General features: G+C 49.7%; 1 protein-coding gene across 1 annotated transcript in view; it reads left to right on the top strand.

Moving 5' to 3' along the window:
• PELP1 (proline, glutamate and leucine rich protein 1) overlaps positions 1 to 5,588 on the top strand; it is a 34,174-nt gene extending 28,586 nt beyond the window's left edge. The window contains exons 6-17 of the mRNA XM_030923619.1: positions 200 to 259; positions 502 to 652; positions 847 to 973; positions 1,125 to 1,212; positions 1,641 to 1,729; positions 1,809 to 1,925; positions 2,039 to 2,186; positions 2,326 to 2,485; positions 3,312 to 3,367; positions 3,534 to 3,740; positions 3,826 to 5,283; positions 5,441 to 5,588. Of these exons, the coding sequence (XP_030779479.1) occupies positions 200 to 259; positions 502 to 652; positions 847 to 973; positions 1,125 to 1,212; positions 1,641 to 1,729; positions 1,809 to 1,925; positions 2,039 to 2,186; positions 2,326 to 2,485; positions 3,312 to 3,367; positions 3,534 to 3,740; positions 3,826 to 5,283; positions 5,441 to 5,533 (2,754 nt within the window). The 3' untranslated portion in view covers positions 5,534 to 5,588. The remainder of the gene's footprint in view (positions 1 to 199; positions 260 to 501; positions 653 to 846; positions 974 to 1,124; positions 1,213 to 1,640; positions 1,730 to 1,808; positions 1,926 to 2,038; positions 2,187 to 2,325; positions 2,486 to 3,311; positions 3,368 to 3,533; positions 3,741 to 3,825; positions 5,284 to 5,440) is intronic.
• The last annotated feature ends 12,991 nt before the right edge of the window (positions 5,589 to 18,579 follow it).

Below are 18,579 nucleotides of genomic sequence, written 5' to 3'. Positions count from 1 at the left end.
AGAGCTGGTGTTGAGGAGTCTTTCTACCATGAAAGCATGTCCGTGCCCGGTGTTGATGCCCCAAAGAAGGCTTTGCTTCTTGTGTCTACAGGAAAAAAAAGACCTGGGCTTAGAGTCTGCTGCTGGGAACAGATGGGGTGTACATCTCTGGCTCTCAGAGCTGGCTCACCGGCCTCTTCCTTTTTCCCTCCACATCCAGGGCAAGCTGGCCTCATTTTTTCTGTCTAGGGTGGATGCCTTGAGCCCTCAGCTCCAACAGGTAAAGGGCAGGGAGGGAGAGGGAGAGCCCGGGGATCTGAGTCTGGAGTATCTCTTGCTGCTCCTCCTCAGCTTTTCTGTCCTGCCTTCATGTGCCCATCTGGGTCCTTTGGCTTCATTGTCCCATCTCAGGTTTCCCTCAGAGCTCTCTGATCTCCATCTCTTTTGGGCGTTAGTGGGGCTGGGGGTTCTGTGGCTGGGCTGGATCCCCGTTTGACCAGGTTTCTGTCCTTTGTCCCGCAGTTGGCCTGCGAGTGTTATTCCCGGCTGCCCTCATTAGGGGCTGGCTTTTCCCAAGGCCTGAAGCACACTGAGAGCTGGGAGCAGGAGCTACACAGTCTGCTGGCCTCACTGCACACCCTGCTGGGGGCCCTGTATGAGGGAGCAGAGACCGGTAGGGACCAGGGCTGCTAGTTAGTGGAACAATGCTGAGGAAGTGTGGCAGGAAGGAACGGGAGGGGGCCCAGAGACACGGGGCAGTTGGTGTTTGGGGAAAATGGGTTAGAATACGGGCAGGTCGTCCACCAGAAATGACGGAGGAGGGGATGGAAAAAAGACAGTGTACAGGGTAGTTGTGCTTCTGCCCAGCTCCTGTGCAGAATGAAGGCCCTGGGGTGGAGATGCTGCTGTCCTCAGAAGATGGCGATGCCCATGTCCTTCTCCGGCTTCGGCAGAGGTTTTCGGGACTGGCCCGCTGCCTAGGGCTCATGCTCAGGTGTGTGGGGGTGTTGGAGGGAGCGGAGGCATGGAGCAGGAGGGGTTGATGAGGGAGTGTCGCCCTCATCATGAGAAAGGAGATGAAGGTGGGTGTGGGAGTTATACCAGGGAGCCTGCTCTGAGGGTCTCCCCGCTCTGATTCTCTTTAGCTCTGAGTTTGGAGCTCCCGTGTCCGTCCCTGTGCAGGAGATCCTGGATTTCATCTGCCGGACCCTCAGTGTCAGTAGCAAGAATATTGTAAGTGGGATTTGTCGTCTCTTCACAGCCCTTGCTCAGGACACCAGGCAACCAGGAAAGTACTGGGGACCTGAGTCTCCCCAAACAGTGTCATCCTGGATCGTCCCAGACAGCTTCCTACTTTTGTCCAAATACTGTTACTCTGTGTGTCCCGACACAGGTGCACACTGTCAGAGTGTAGCAAATGCTTCCTTGGGGGAGGGTGAATTTGGGGATCAGCTGAGTCATTGCTGAGAGGCCCAGCCATCCTTCTTACCTTCCATCCAGGGTCTATTTTAGAGGATAGCGGTTTGATTTTGTTGGGAGAGTTGAGATCGGGGGTAGGTTTCTTACCTATGTGTACATGTGTAAATAGTCTGTCCCTGTTTCTGTCTCTCTCTGGCTCTCACTTTCTTCCCCTACTCTGTCTTTGCCATTTTTTTCTCCAGAGCTTGCATGGAGATGGTCCCCTGCGGCTGCTGCTGCTGCCCTCTATCCACCTTGAGGCCTTGGACCTGCTCTCTGCACTCATCCTCGCGTGAGTGGGATTGGGCTGGCTGTGGTGAAGGGATGGGGCGTGCCAGAAACGAAGGGTCACTCTTCCTTCTCTGCCCCAGGTGTGGAAGCCGGCTCTTGCGCTTTGGGATCCTGATCAGCCGCCTACTTCCCCAGGTCCTCAATTCCTGGAGCATCGGTAGAGATTCCCTCTCTCCCGGCCAGGAGAGGCCTTACAGGTGACCATCCAGGAAGGGAATAAAGACGAGAGGGGGATGAGGGGTGCAGGTGGGCTGGGGCTTCTGGCATGTGGACACTCCGTTCATATCTGTCCTCTTTGCTCACGGCACAGCACGGTTCGGACCAAGGTGTATGCGCTGTTAGAGCTGTGGGTGCAGGTGTGTGGGGCCTCGGCGGGAGTGCTTCAGGGAGGAGCCTCTGGAGAGGCCCTGCTCACCCACCTGCTCAGTGACATCTCACCGCCAGCTGACGCCCTTAAGGTGAGGAGGCCTCGGCTCCATCTCAGGACTCATCCTGTGCCCTTTGACCAAATGTGCCTGCTCAGCAAACACTGTCCACTGTGGCTGTCCTGCCTTCTTATTTGCCTGTGGATGTGATTGATGTTTCCTCTGCCACCAGCTGCGTAGCCCGCGGGGGAGCCCTGATGGGAGTTTGCAGACTGGAAAGCCCAGCGCCCCCAAGAAGCTAAAGCTGGATGTGGGGGAAGCTATGGCACCGCCAAGTCACCGGAAGGGGGATAGCAATGCCAACAGCGATGTGTGTGCGGCTGCACTCAGAGGTGGGTGAGGTCTGTGCCCTGGACCACTGGGGCTCAAATGGGACACCATCCTTGCCCCTAGTGGGACTCCCCCACCTACTATACCCCTAGATGAAACTTTCTGGGGGAGAGTGCCCAGACCAGCCTTTGTCCACTGTGATAAGTGATCGCCCAAACAGCGGGTGAAGGGGAAGGTGCCTGTAAAATACAGAGCCCGGCAGAGAGGCCAGGAGGAGGCGCCCGAGCAGCCGCCCTGTTGCCAGGGCTGCAGGCGGCCTCAGGTCCTGCAGTTAGACCGGGGACTCTGGTAGCTGACACTGCCCCTCCAAGGCCTCTGCTTCCTCCTGCGTTCAGCACATCCTTGGTGTATCCACTTTCTATCAGGCAGAGTTCTAGCATGTGGGGAAGCCTCCTCCCTGTGAAGTCGACATTCTCCCTAGGGTAGGCTGCCTGGAGGAGCTCCCTGCTCTCACCATAACCACTGACCTGTCTACAGAGTTACTAGTTGGATACTGTGCAGTTAATGGATGACTTTCCTCTGAGTCCATATATTTCACTGCCTGCCACCCCATCCCATGGGAAGGGGAGAACTGATTGTCCCCAAATATATAAATGCAAAATTATAAAATTTGTAATTTTTTACTTACATTGTCTCAATTAAATACTGTCAGTGGCCCTGTACTGTAGAGGTGCTTTTATGATCCCCATTTTCTAGTTGAGAAGTTGAATGACTTGGCCAAGATAGGCAGTGACAGAGTTGATGCCCACTTTGGGCTATGTGCTGCAGAAGCCCTTGCTGTCAGTCCTATTGGGAGCCTACTCTTTACACACCATTCTTCTTCCCCAGGCCTCAGCCGGACCATCCTCATGTGTGGACCTCTCATCAAGGAGGAGACTCACAGGGTTAGTGGAGCCTCGTCCACTAACGAGGCGATGGGGGAAGGGGCCCCTGCTCTGTACACATTGTGGGGTGTGGCCCAGAGGTGGGTCCATTCAGACCTGGGAGTAGGCTCTGGAGAAGGGTTGGGTGGTCTTGGGGATGTTTCCAGGTGTGCTCTGTCCTTTTCAGAGACTGCATGATCTGGTCCTCCCCCTGGTCATGGGTGTCCAGCAGGGTGAGGTCCTAGGCAGCTCCCCGTACACGAGCTCCCGCTGCCGTCGCGAACTCTACTGCCTGCTCCTGGCACTGCTGCTGGCCCCTTCTCCTCGCTGCCCACCTCCTCTTGCCTGTGCCCTGCAAGCCTTCTCCCTCGGCCAGCGAGAAGATAGCCTTGAGGTAACTGTGACGGGCCAAACCCCTCTTTGGTTCCTGGAGTCTCTTGTTTCCTGGTGCTCACACTTGCTCTTTCTTCTTTCCTCAGGTCTCTTCTTTCTGCTCAGAAGCACTGGTGACCTGTGCTGCTCTGACCCACCCCCGGGTTCCTCCCCTGCAGCCCATGGGCCCCACCTGCCCCACACCTGCTCCAGTTCCCCCTCCTGAGGCCCCATCGCCCTTCAGGGCCCCACCCTTCCATCCTCCGGGCCCCATGCCCTCAGTGGGCCCCATGCCCTCAGCAGGGTCCATGCCCTCAGCAGGACCCATGCCTTCAGCAGGCCCTGTGCCCTCGGCACGCCCTGGACCTCCCACCACAGCCAACCACCTAGGCCTTTCTGTCTCAGGCCTAGTGTCTGTCCCTCCCCGGCTTCTTCCTGGTCCCGAGAACCACCGGGCAGGCTCAAATGAGGACCCGATCCTTGCCCCTAGTGGGACTCCCCCACCTGCTATACCCCCAGATGAAACTTTTGGGGGGAGAGTGCCCAGACCAGCCTTTGTCCACTATGATAAGGAGGAGGCATCTGATGTGGAGATCTCCTTGGAAAGTGACTCTGATGACAGCGTGGTGATTGTGCCCGAGGGGCTTCCCCCCCTGCCACCCCCACCACCCTCAGGTGCCACACCACCCCCTATAGCCCCCACTGGGCCACCGACAGCCTCCCCTCCTGTGCCAGCCAAGGAGGAGCCTGAAGAACTTCCTGCAGCCCCAGGGCCTCTCCCACCACCCCCACCTCCGCCCCCGCCTGTTCCTGGTCCTGTGACGCTCCCTCCACCCCAGTTGGTCCCTGAAGGGACTCCTGGTGGGGGAGGACCCCCAGCCCTGGAAGAGGATTTGACGGTTATTAATATCAACAGCAGTGATGAAGAGGAGGAGGAAGAGGAAGAAGAGGAAGAAGAAGAAGAGGAAGAAGAGGAAGAGGAAGAAGACTTTGAGGAAGAGGAAGAGGATGAAGAGGAATATTTTGAAGAGGAAGAAGAGGAGGAAGAAGAGTTTGAAGAAGAATTTGAGGAAGAAGAAGGTGAGTTAGAGGAAGAAGAAGAGGAGGAGGATGAGGAGGAGGAAGAAGAACTGGAAGAGGTGGAAGAGCTGGAGTTTGGCACAGCCGGAGGGGAGGTAGAAGAAGGTGGACCTCCACCCCCAACCCTGCCTCCAGCTCTGCCTCCCCCTGAGTCTCCCCCAAAGGTGCAGCCTGAGCCAGAACCAGAACCTGGGCTGCTGTTGGAAGTGGAGGAGCCAGGGGCAGAGGAGGAGCATGGGGCTGACACAGCTCCCACCCTGGCCCCTGAAGTGCTCCCCTCCCAGGGAGAGGTGGAGAGGGAAGAGGGGAGCCCCTTGGCAGGCCCCCCTCCCCAGGAGCTTGTTGAAGAAGAGCCCTCTGCTCCCCCAACCCTGCTGGAAGAGGGAACTGAGGATGGGGGTGACAGGGTACAGCCCCCACCAGAGACACCTGCAGAAGAAGAGATGGAGACAGAGACAGAGGAGGCTGAAGCTCTCCAGGAAAAGGTGAGAGGGCCAGGCAGGGAAGGCTCCTTGGGTGAGAAGGTGGGGCTGCCGGGAGAGTGGGTGGCAGCCGCTTATCTTAGACGTTTGCCCATCCTGAAGCATTTTTCTGTGTATGTGTGTATGACTATTCTGAATCTTGTATCTTTGTTCCTAAAAGGAGCAGGATGACACAGCTGCCATGCTGGCCGACTTCATCGATTGTCCCCCTGATGATGAGAAGCCACCGCCTCCCACAGAGCCTGACTCCTAGCCATCTTCTGCACCCCACTCTTTGTTTCCAATAAAGTTATGTCCTTAGATAGCGACTGCTGCTTCTGCCTTTTGCCACACCTGGGTCCCCAGCCAGAAGCTCAGATATCTGCTGGGCTTTTCAGGGTATCCATAGTATTCCCCAGATGTCTCCATAGCTGTCCTCTTGTGGACGATCCAGAGAGGAACCATTGACAAACGGGGGTAATGGACTGTCCCGTCACTCAGCACAATGGTGTCAGAATTGTAGGTTTCTGGCTGGATGCTAAGCGTGCAGAATTGTGTGTAGGGTTGAGCATGAGGAGTTACAGAGACAGCCCTGCTTTCGTGTTTGTATTCGGGGTGGGAAACGTGTGGAGAATGTATAGGAGTAAGTCTCCTAGTGAGTGGACCTGTGTCAACACACATGTGCCCACATGTGTGCGTGCTCAAACACATACGGCCCCTTGGTCTGAAAGGGCAGGCTGAGTGATTGCTCAGCCTATGGAAGTTTAGAAAATTAGGAAAAGGTGTGGAGCAGTTCAGTCATTAAATTCTGGGAAATTTGGACCTTACTCCAAGATAAAAGGACGTCCGTAGTGGGTATGTTGGGAATGAGCTGTTTTGGGGCTGGTCCTCATGACGGTTCCCCCCACAACTGCCTGGCAGGAGTTTGATAAGCTCACCCCAGGCCTTCCTGCTCACTCTTGAGGTGTGGCCATTCCCCACCCAGTGTGTTAATCTTTTTTCTTTTTTTGAGATAGACTCTTGCTCTGGCGCCCAGGCTAGAGTCTCGGCTCACGCGATCTCGGCTCACTGCAACCTCCGCCTCCTGGGTTCAAGCAATTCTCTGCTTCAGCCTTCTAAGTAGCTGGGATTACAGGCGCCCGCCACCGCCCAGCTAATTTTTGTATTTTTAGTGGAGATGAGGTTTCACCATGTTGATCAGACTGGTCTTGAACTCCTGAGCTCATGATCCACCTGCCTCCGCCTCCCAAAGTGCTGGGATTACAGGTGTGAGCCACTGCACCCAGCCATCCCAGTATCTGTTTTCTTTAAGCAGTAATCCTGTTCTAGGCCTTGCTGGGATGGACGTGTGAGGATGAACCGAGAGGTGTATCTGTAAGAGGGTACCAAGATGTGTGGGCTTGAACTAGGGGCCCCATGATTTTTTTTACTCAGTCAGTTGAATCATGAACATAAGTAAAGTGCCTTCGCAATGCAGAAGAGGGAGTCATTTCTCCCAATGTTTATCTTAAAAAGCCCTTTGAGGAGGTGGCATTTGAGCTAATTTTTGGAAACTTCATTAGGATTTTAAAAAGTTACCCCTCAACTTGTTGTTTTGAAAAATTTCAAGCAGAAAAGTGAGAACAGTACAATAGATAACCTTTGCCTAGATTAGCCAGTTAACATTTAGTCATGTTAACTTTTATCCCTATAAACTGCATGTCTACATGTAGACGTATCTCTGTTATACCATGTATCTGTCTAATCTATACATCTGTCTTTCTACACAGTTCTGTTTTCATGGGACCATGTGAAAGTAAGTTGTAGACATCGTGGCCCTTTCCATCCCAAATTCTTTAACATAAATTATCTTCTAAGATTAAGGACGTTTTTCTGCATAATCATGATACCATTATCAAACCTAAGAAAAATAACAGTAATCCAGTGATAATTGTGATATTAAAATTTTCCTATTCCTAAAATGTCTTAGAGCTTTTTTTTCCTCCTCTGAGTTCAAGAGGAATTTCTTGTAGGTGAAGAAGGCCCTGGAAGGTTGAAGGATCACTGCAAGGACAAGGGTGTAGAGTGTGAAAGGTGCAATAGTGGTTTTTCAGAAAGGGAAATAACCTGATTTCTGGAAACTAGATCGGTAAAGTTGACATTGATTCCGGGGAAGAGGCTAACACAGAATTTTTTCTAATTTGAATTGTATTCTGAATAGGTAAAACATCCACGTGGTTCACAATTCAAGAGGTACAAAAGGTTTGTTGAAAAGTCTCTTTAGCCACTGAGATTTTCTGCCAGAGCAGCCAGTATGATCAGGTTTTACATATTCATCTGGAGAGAGTGTATGCACATACAAATATATATATATATATAATTTTTCGATGCAAATGGTAGTAAATTATCACTTAATATAAATCAATTTCACTGTCATGGGGATTTATTCATTCAGCAAATGTTTATTATGTACTGACTATATAGTAGATACAGGCTGGGCGCAGTGGCTCATGTCTGTAATCCCAGCACTTGGGGAGGCCGAGGTGGGTGGATGACCTGAGGTCAGGAGTTCGAGATCAGCCTGACCAAACTGGTGAAATCCCCGTCTCTACTTTAGAAAAAAAATTACAAAAATTAGCTGGATGTGGTGGAAAGCACCTATAATCCCAGCTACTCAGGAGGCTGAGACAGGAGAATTGCTTGAACCCAGGTGGTGGAAATTGCAGTGAGCTGAGATCGTGCCACTGCACTCCAGCCTGGGCAGCAGAGCGAGACTTCGTCTCAAAAAAATATATGTGTGTGTGTGTGTGTGTGTGTGTTTGTGTAACTATAGCTCCTCAGGAGGTTGCAGAGATGCTGCTAAGAGGGTTGGCATGGCAAGCTGTCCTTCAGCCAGTTTCCTCCAGTGGTTACATCTTACATTATTACAGTAAACCAGGAATTTGATGTTGGCAGTGATTGATAAGCACTTTTACAAAGCTGGAGATAGAGCAGTGAACAAAATGCAGAAATCTCTGCCCTGACCTTGTGGGGTTTGTATTCTAGAAATTTTGGGGGTAGGGGGTAGACAAGTAAGATGTATATTTGATGGTGAGAACAGTGGGAAAATAAGGAAAGGGATAGGTTTGTGTGGGTGTATGGTTTTCAGTATTTTGAATTTTTAAATTTTAATTTTAATTAATTTATTTTTCAAGATGGAGTCTTGCCCCAGGCTGGAGTGCAGTGGCACCATCTCGGCTCACTGCAACCCCTACCTCCCGGGTTCAAGCAATTCTGCCTCAGCCTCCCGAGTAGCTGAGTAGCCAGGCGTGCACCACTACGCCTGGTTAATTTTTGTATTTTTAGTAGAAACAAGGTTTCATCATGTTGGCCAGGCTGGTCTTGAACTCCTGACCTCGTGATCCACCCACCTTGGCCTCCCAAAGTGCTGGGATTATAGGCATAAGCCATCGTGCCCGGCCTGTTTCAGCATTTTATAATGAAAATTTTTGAACATTCAGAGAAGCTGAAAGAATGACACCTAGAACACCCGTGTCTACCATGTTACTACATTTGTGTGTGTGTGTTTGTGCAATTTTAATTACAGTGGTCAAAGAAGCTCTTGCTGAGAAGGTGATGTTGAATAAAGACTAAAGATCCTAAAGAGTTGAGAGAGAGCTATTGGAGTTCTGGGGACCAGGCACAGCAAGTACAAAGAGCCTGAAGCAGGAGCATTCTCGGTGTGTTCAAGGAAAGCAAGGAGGCCAGTGAGGTTGGAAAATCGAATGAGGTCAGAGCAATAATAGGGTGAAAGAGGATGGCTGGGGGATTGGGGGGCAGTGAGGTAGGGCCTATGGTTTCTGCTCGGCGAGGTGGGAAGCCACTGGAGGGGTTTAAGCTGGTAATTGATGTCACATAATTGATGTTTTAATAGTACCCATGTGACTGCTCCTGGGGAATAGACAAAGTGAGGGTAGTAGACACAGCAGCTAGGAAGCAGATTCAGCCAGACAAGATGATACCTTCCACTAAGGTGTTTGGAGAAGTGGTTGGATTCTAGATAATTTTTGAAGGTGGAGCTGGCAGAATTAGAAGATCATTCCATTTCTGTTCATACAGAACTTCCTCATTCTCTGTTGACAGCTGCCTAGAAGCTCATTATATCCATGTTTTAAACTAGTCCCTGATGATGAATATTTAGGTTGATGCTCTATCTTTTGCTGCCATGAAACAGACATATATTTGTATAAAATGCCACGTGGACATGTCATTCTTCACCTCAGTGAGTATTTGTAGAATAAATTCCAAGAAGCAGAAATGCTGAGTTCTTTCGTGGATGTTGTATCAATTTTTGCTCCCACCAGGAGTACGGGTGTTTCCCCAAACCCTTGCCAGAGTGTGTTCACAGTTAACTTTGTGATCTTTGCCAATATGTTAAATGGAAATTGGCACATCAATGTGTTTTAATTTACATTTTTCTTGTGAGAGAGTTTGAGCCGCTTTTTATATGCTTAAGATCTCTTTGCCAGCCTGGCCAACATGGTTTCACATGGTGAAACCCTGTCTCTATAGAAGACTAAAGGCCTGGGCTAGGACTTCACAGGCTCTTCAAGAGTCTATCAGAGTGTGCTTGAGGAGAGGGCTGGCTGAATGTTAGGACAGTTAACTAAATTTTTCAAACAGTTAATAATCATACTCAAAGGATAATACATCAGGGTTATCCTGGAGAACCTTTCTTGGGTGCAGTGGTACATGCCTGTAGTCCCAGATCCTTGGGAGGCTGAGGCAGGAGGGTCACCTGAGCCCAGGAATTTGAGGCCAACATGGGCAACACAGGGAGACCCATTCTCAAAACCAAAAGCCACTGCAGCCACTCTTAAGTAGCATGGATGGAGATCTGTTTAGTAAATCTGCATGGGTGCATGGGACACAATTGGATGGCTAGCGTCTATTTGGAAATGTCTGACAAGGATTTTCAAAAAGTTGCATGGTGAAATTTCACAGGGTTTAGACTATGGCTCTGTCTGTGAGCCCCTCAGTTGTGTAAGTGCAGGAGAAAGATAATGGCTTAGCAGAAACGGGGGTTGAGAGATGGGTGGAGACCTTCAGGGCACCTTGCTGCTTTAGTTCACTGGAGCAGGTGATGCAGAAAGGAGGCATGAGGATGTGGCTGGACTGGTTTATAGGGGTCAGGTGGTGAGGGCCTCGAAAGCTGTGCTCAGGAACTTGGGCTGTGTCCTCTAAGTAGCAGGCATTCCTTTCCAGTTCATCCTTGAGGGAAGTGACTCCTATTTTTGATCAGCTTTGGCAGGCCGTGGAGGAGAGTTGGACCTGGGAGAGCAGAGGGGAGATGTACACGGGTCCATGTGGAGGCTAGTGAAGTCTGGCTTTGGTTAGGACCCAGGGGTAGGGATGGGGAGGTGGCACTGCCCTGTCAGAGCACCCTTTGGCGTGTCGTCCTGGACTTGGCTGCCACATAGGAGGGCTTCAGTTTCTGGTACTCTTGCCAAAGGCTGGCAGGACTGAACAGTCTCTCGGTCTTCATGCTTTTCCCCTGAAAGAACTGGCTGTCTAGCCCAGGCCTTTAGTCTTCTATTGTCACACTCAGTATCCTTACTGCTTCTGCTTCCCTAGAGATGGGGCTTTGGGAGAGTAGGTAGCTGGAAACTAAGGCTCATCCTCCAAATGAAGGGTCTGTAGCCAAGATAGGAGTAGTTTGGGGTTGGGAAAGGGAAAGGAAGAAAGATTTAAACAAGCATTTATTGAATACTTATGGTTTCCAAGCCAGGGCACCAGGCATTGGGGAAATGGTATATTATCCAAGATGCCGCTCCAAAGGAATTCACAATCTGACGGTAATGTCGACCATTTGAACGAGCAGTATCTCTGGGGTAAGAAGCAGCTGGATATGTGAGGTGTGTAGTTGAGAGGGTTCAGGGCTGGAGAAGAATTGGGGGGGGGGGCAGGTCACCCCAGGGAGGATGATTGGAGTGGGAAGAGACGTGGGCTTAAGTGGAACCACATCACACCACATTTCAGGGGCAAGAGGAGCCCCTTTAAGGAGTGTGAAGAGGACTTGGAGAGGGCCGTGTCCTAGAAAAGACCTTCAAACAGGAGGCAGAAAACATAGAAAACATCGTGCTGTTGAGAAATGTCCACTGGATCTGGGGAAGAGCAAGACTGTGTGAAGGAAGGAGAGAAGATGGTGCGGTGAGGTGCCAGCCCTGCTCTGCCATCACTCACACCTCAGCACAGGGACTGTGGTGACCCAGCCGCCTGCCCTCCTTGATTCCTGAATGGTATGTCCTTTGGTTTCTGTTGGCCAGGAAGCAGCCGCTCCTCAGCCTCTCTCTGGTTCCTTTTCAGCCTGCAGGGACAGAGAGGCAGAGCTCCAAGATCTCAGGCTTCTGGGCCCTGGCCACCCCAACAGAGGCAGAGGTTTGATGCTTTCTCTTCAGAAGCCTCAACTGGCCTTGTTGTCTAAACCCCCACTCTTGCCTCCATCTGCCCTCATTAGCTCCTGCTTCCCTGCCCCCCCACCTGATACATATGATACGTATTTTTGAATGTTTAGTTTGTCTCCTTGCAATAGAACGTAAGCGCCATTAGAGCAGAGACATTCTTGGTTTGTCTGTTGCTGCCTCACCAGTTCTGAATTCCTGTTAATGTAGTAGGGGCTCAGTAACTAATGAATGAATGAACCAATGAACAAACAAATGTCTTCATTATGGTTCCTCCTCAGTTCCTTGAGCGGAACGTGGGAGATAAGCAGACCATCCCCTGCAATAGGATAAGCTCTGCAATAACCCAGGTAGGCTCCCTTTCCAGCGGAGTAGATGTACATTGCTGGAGTGGATGGAGAAGCTGAGTTCTGATGGGAGCTTAGCTGCTCAGGTTCCTCTCACACAGTCTGTTGCAGCCTGCTCCCTCTTGACTGCATGCAACAACACAAAAGAACGGGCTGGGGTGGTAGGGCACCCCTAGCACTGCATACCTTCCCCCCACTTCAGCCCTTGCAAGCCAAGGAGACTTTGAGGGGCAGCTCTCAGGGCACAGATCCTAGGGAGCCCAGGGGGTGCCATTCTTTGGCCTTTGTCACTACAGGGTCTCATGGATCCTCCGTCCCGGGGCCTGGGTCACTCTTCCACTTCCAGTCTTGACCTGTCTGGGTCCAGTGTAAATCTGTTTTCAAATACTGGATGAGCGACCTCCCGACAAACCACCCAGTGGATTTCCCTAAATAGCAACTCATCTGCGGACCCTCTGGACAAGGGTTGTGTGCTGGGTCTTCTTTTCTCTGTGTGGTTCCTGGCAAAAGACTCGGCATAAAGAGAGATTCGCGCACACACAATGAGATGCTCCCGCGTGAGATGCAGAGCTCAAGAGGCTGCTTCCCGTTTTCAGTCCTTTGCGATGACCCTTGGTCTGCCTTACCTCATGCTGTTCTAATGTTTCCCAACCCTTGAGCTCAGTGTTGCCCCAGATTTCTTCACCTTGCGGACCCTAACTCCCCCAGGTCTCCCGTGTCTTCTCTTTCTCAGCCTCTCCTGTGAAACATGGTGCCGAAGCCACACTTTTGGGTCTCGAACACTGAGAACCTGCACTCATTTCCACTGACCATTTCAGTTCCTGCCAACCAGCCCTGCTTTCATTTGTCTGTTTATTCATTTTTAGACAGTTTCGCTCTCGTTGCCCAGGCTGGAGTACAGTGGTGCGATCTCTGCTCACCACAACCTCCACCTCCCGAGTTAAAGTGATACTCCTGCGTCAGCCTCCGAGTAGCTGGGACTACAAGCGCCCGCCACCACGCCCGGCTCATTTTTTGTATTTTTACTAGAGATGGGGTTTCACCATGTTAGCCAGGATGGTCTCGATCTCCTGACCTCGTGATCCGCCCGCCTTGGCCTCCCAAAGTGCTGGGATTACAGGCGCGAGCCACCGTGCCCGGCAATATCTGAATTTTCTTTCTTGAACCATTTGAGAGTAAGTTGCACCATCATGATACCTTATTCTTAAACACTTCTACACTCCTGAATATTTATACAGTATTTCCCAAGATTAAGGACATTCTCTTACACAATCACTGTACAATTATAAGTCAAGAATTTTAACAAATGAGAGAATAATGTTATCTAATATGTTGTCCATATTTGAATTTTCCCATTCATGTCTTTTATAGCTGTTTGTGAATTTCAGCTTCTTATGTCACCAATTCACAGGTCTCAACCCTGACATGAACTGTGTTCCTTATCCCATCCTAAGCTTATCCCTTCCCCGGTGACCCCCACATCTATCTAGTCATGGCCCTTAGTTGAATCTCTATAGCATGAACCACCTGTGCTAACCTCTACTTAGCTGTTAAAGCCTTTTTTTTTTTTTTTTTTTTGAGATGGAGTCTTGTTCTGTCGCCCAGGCTGGCATGCAGTGGTGTGATCTCCACTTACTGCAACCTCCGCCTCCCTGGCTCAAGTGATTCTCCTGCCTCAGCCTCCCGAATAGCTGCGACTACAGGTGTACATCACCATGCCTGGCTAATTTTGTATTTTTTAGTAGAGACGGGGTTTCACCATCTTGGCCAGGCTGGTCTCGAACTCCTAATGTTTTTGAGATGGAGTTTCGCTCTTGTTGCCCAGGCTAGAGCAAGATCTCGGCTCACTGCAACCTCCACCTCCTCGGTTCAAGTGATTCTCCTTCCTCAGCCTCCTGAGTAGCTGGGATTAATTACAGGCATGCACCACCATGCCCAGCTAATTTTGTATTTTTAGTAGAGACGGGGTTTCTTCCATGTTAGTCAGGCTGGTCTCGAACTCCTGACCTCAGGTGATCTGCCCGCCTTGGCCTCCGAAAGTGCTGGGATTACAGGCGTGAGCCACCGCGCCTGGCCTCACAGTTTTGCGTCTCTCCAGTCAAAAGCAAAAATAATTCCAACTAACAGGAAACTTACAACTTTTAACCAAAAGGATGCCTGTTGACCAAGAATGCTGTGTATGTCAGGAAAGATAAGGTCCAGGTTGTGGCAGAATTGACAGGTTGGCAGAGGGTTGGCCCCCACTAGCCCTCTCTCTTTTCGCATCTGACCACCACAGTCATCAAGAGTGAGGCCTTAGACCACCGGAATGCAGCAGCAACAACAGCAAGGAAAACAAAACCCCGGGAAACAAAATTCCAGCTTGGTTTTATTGCTTGGATTATTTCTTCCGTTTCTGCAGAACACTGAATATGGGCATTGAAAAAGACTTCTAAACTTACAGGTCACGCTGAACAGGGGATATAGTTGCTCTTGTAACAACCCAGAAGGCCCTTATTTTTTTTGAGGTGGAGTTTCTGTCACCCTGGCTGGAGTGCAGTGGCGTGATCTCAGCTCACTGTAACCTCCGCCTCCTGGGTTCAAGCAATTCCTGTGTCAGCCTCCTGAGTAGCTGGGACTACAGGCGTGCACCACCATGCCCAGCTGATTTCTATACTTTTAGCAGAGGTGGTTTCACCATGTTGGCCAGGCTGGTCTCGAACTCCTGACCTCAGGTGATCCACCCGCGTCGGCCTCCCAAAGTGCTGGGATTACAGGCATGAGCCCCGTGCCTGGCCAAAAGACCCTTATATTTTTGTGAAATAAACGAAACAAAGGAATAGATGAGGAAGCCAGGAATGAACTACACAGCAAGTAGCAGGAAAAGACAGTTGGGGATTGGTTTTAGCCGTGTCATTATTACTTGGCATTGCAGGTGAGTATAGGAGAAAACAGCAAGTTAAACTCTAGAGCAGAGAGTATTTAAGGGGGAAATGTATATACCCTGTACCTTATCTTTTGTTGTGACATCTCTACAATAGCTTTAAAAATATATCTGCGTCTTTATTTTATTTTATTATTTATTTATTTATTTATTTATTTATTTATTTATTTATTTTTTGAGACGGAGTCTCGCTCTGTCGCCCAGGCTGGATTGCAGTGGCCAGATCTCAGCTCACTGCAAGCTCCGCCTCCCGGGTTTACGCCATTCTCCTGCCTCAGCCTCCAGAGTAGCTGGGACTACAGGCGCCTGCCACTTCGCCCGGCTAGTTTTTTGTATTTTTTAGTAGAGACGGGGTTTCACTGTGTTAGCCAGGGTGGTCTCGATCTCCTGACCTCGTGATCCGCCCGTCTCGGCCTCCCGAAGTGCTGGGATTACAGGCTTGAGCCACCGCGCCCGGCCTATTTATTTATTTTTTGAGATGGAGTCTTGCTCTGTCGCCCAGACTGGAGTGCAGTGGCGCGATCTCGGCTCACTGCAACCTCCGCCTCCTGGGTTCATGCCATTCTCCTGCCTCAGCCTCCGAACTATAGGCGCCCGCCACCATGCCCGGCTAATTTTTTTGTTTTTTTACTAGAGACGGGGTTTCACCGTGTTAGCCAGGATAGTCTCATCTCCTGAACTCGTGATCCGCCCACCCTGGCCTCCCAAAATACTGGGATTACAGGCGTGAGCCACTGCGCCCGGCCTTGCATCTTATTATAATTTATATTTAATCAAAGTAAGATTCATTCATTCATTCAGTCATTTGTTCTTGGAGATGTACTTCCTGCTGCACTCTGGACTGACTGTTCCTGCTATTTTATTCTGAACTTCTCTGCCTCATCCTTGGGAATTCCCTTATGCCTTTCTGTTTCCTGGATCCTATACCTTCCTCTTTCTTGACTTATTTCTTTATTTCAGTGGACCACATCCTCCAACAGCTTCTTAAGAATGGGTGTGTAGGAGGTAAAATGGTTTACTTCTTGCATTTCTGAAAAGAACTTTATTATCACATTTGTTTGACAATTTGGCCAGGTACAGGGATCAGAAATTCTTTTCCCTCAAAATCCCATGGACATTTTCTCATTTCTTCTGTTTTCCAATGTTGCCATTAAGAAGTTTGATGGGCCCGGTGGCTCATGCCTATAATCCCAGCACCTTGGGAGGCAGAGGCCTGAGGATTGCCTGAGCACAGGAGTTCAAGACCAGTCTGGGCAACATGGCAGGATTCTTTCTCTACAAAAATTTGAAAAATTATCTGACCATGGTGGGGCACGCCTGTGTTGCCAGTTACTTGAGAGGCTGAAGCAGGAGGATTGCTTGAGCCTAGGAGGTTGAGGTTGCAGTGAGCCATCTTTGTGCCTGGGCGACAGAGTGAGACTTCCTCTCAAAAAAAAAAAAAAGAAAAGTTTGATGTTGTGGCTCATTTTGTCATTTTGTATGTAAGCTATGTTTTTTTTCCCTCTCTCTGGAAGCTCTTAGGATTTTGTTCTTTGTCCCCAGCTTTCTGAAATTGCACAGTGTATGCCTGGGTCTAGGTCTAGGTTGATGTTCATTTTGTTGGCACTTGGTGGGTTGCATCAACCTGGAACTAATAATGTGTCCTCAGGTCTAGCAGATTTTCTTGTTTACGTTAAATGTTTTCCTCACATTTTTTTCTTATTCAGGAACTTCTATTATTTGGATGTTGAATTTTGGACTTATTTCCTAATCTTACTTACTTTTTCCTTCTTGTTTTCTATGTCTTTGTCTTTTTTTTTCTGGGATGTTTCATTAACTTTTCCTCCAATCCTTCCTTTGAAATTTTAATTTCTGCTATCCAATTTTGATTTCCAAGTGTTTAGTGTTTAGATTCCTTATTCTCCGGATGTTCTTTTTGTTGTTGTAGTAAATAGGTTCCTGTTCTTGCTTCATGGCTGCAATATCTTCTCTTATCTCTCTTTGTATGTTACGATAATATTTTTAAAACGTTTTCTTCTGCACCCTCTTATCTCTCTTTTCTCCAAGTTCCCTTTCTGTCTGGTCTCTGTATTTCACAGTGGGAGCTTTCCTTAAATATCTGGTGGTGCTTGGCTGTCGTAGTCAAGTAAGGCCCCGTGAGCTCATTGGAAACTGTGTGCATTAGTGGAACTTTTCAACTAGAGGACTTTGCTGGGGGTGATGTGGATGTCAGATGCCAGCATCTCTAGACCATGTCTCTCGGTCATGCTGAGTTTCCTCAGATCTCTTATCTCTGACTTAGAGGGTGTAAGCCAGGCTGCTGGTGTCCAGGAAGCTTGGGTGTGGGGGGACGGGGAATCCCCCTGTCCAGTATGTTGTTTTCAGCATAGAATTGCAACCTGACACTCAGCTGTGCCTGGTTTACCCAGAAAATAATCTTTTATTTATTTATTTATTTTGAGACAGAGTCTCACTCTGTTGCCTAGGCTGGAGTGCTCACTGCAACCTCCGCCTCCCAGGTTCAAGTGATTCTCCTGCCTGAGCCTCCCGAGTAGCTGGGACTACAGGCGCCAGCCACCACGCCTGGCTAATGTTTGTATTTTTAGTAGAGATGGGGTTTCACCATATTGGCCAGGCTGGTCTTGAGCTCCTGACCTTGTGATCAGCCCGCCTCTGCCTCCCAAAGTGCTGGGATTACAGGTGTGAGCCACCGCGCCCAGCCAAAAATAATCTTATATTTCCCCCAGAATTAGGCAGAGGTAATTTCCTGGCTGTGCAGACGGGGGAAGAGATCTGGGGATCTAACTGCTGCCTTTAGGGATTTTCAGCTGATTTTCTGTGTCCAGTCTTCCTCTGTGCCTGTGCCTTCAGAGGTAATTGGTGCCTTCAATTGTTGAACTTTTTCAGGACTGTTGAAACTATGCCCCAAAGAGAAAGAAACCAATGACTAACAGAAATTCTTAAGTTTGCAGGATGGCAGATAAGAAACCTCTTGCTGAAATGCTGAAACTTCCTCTGCTTATGAGATTAAAAAAACTGGCTGAAATCAGTTGGAACCAATATGGCCAGGGGGGTCTATGCAGACTGAGCCTGCTGACCTCAGCCTTTCCACTGCACCGTTCACACTAGCGCCCCCCAAATTTGCACCTGTGACCCATGAGGAGGCTTGAGGATACCACGGTAGAGGCCTGAGGACTTTCCAGGCCTTTCCCTCCCTTCCGCCAATCACCCACTCATCTCAGAATCCACCCGCTAAACATTTTCTAATCAAGACACTGCGTTAAAGCTGGCACAGGAAGACAGATTCGAGCTGGACTTCTGTCTCCTTGTTGATCGACCTGTGATAAAAAGGTTTCGTTTTCTTGGCCAGGCGCAGTGGCTCATGCCTGTAATCCCAGCACTTTGGGAGGCCGAGACGAGCGGATCACGAGGTCAGGAGATCGAGACCATCCTGGCTAACACGGTGAAACTCCGTCTCTACTAAAAAAAATACAAAAAAACTAGCCGGGCGAGGTGGCGGCGCCTGTAGTCCCAGCTACTCGGGAGGCTGAGGCAGGAGAATGGCGTAAACCCGGGAGGCGGAGCCTGCAGTGAGCTGAGATCGAGACTACGTCTCAAAAAAAAAAAAAAAAAAAAAAAAAGGTTTCGTTTT

The sequence above is a fragment of the Rhinopithecus roxellana genome, chromosome 19 (genome assembly GCF_007565055.1).
Source record: "Rhinopithecus roxellana isolate Shanxi Qingling chromosome 19, ASM756505v1, whole genome shotgun sequence".
Classification (NCBI taxonomy): domain Eukaryota; kingdom Metazoa; phylum Chordata; class Mammalia; order Primates; family Cercopithecidae; genus Rhinopithecus; species Rhinopithecus roxellana.
The sequence above is the reverse complement of the archived record's forward strand: the minus strand, read 5'-3'. Positions and strand labels throughout refer to the sequence as shown.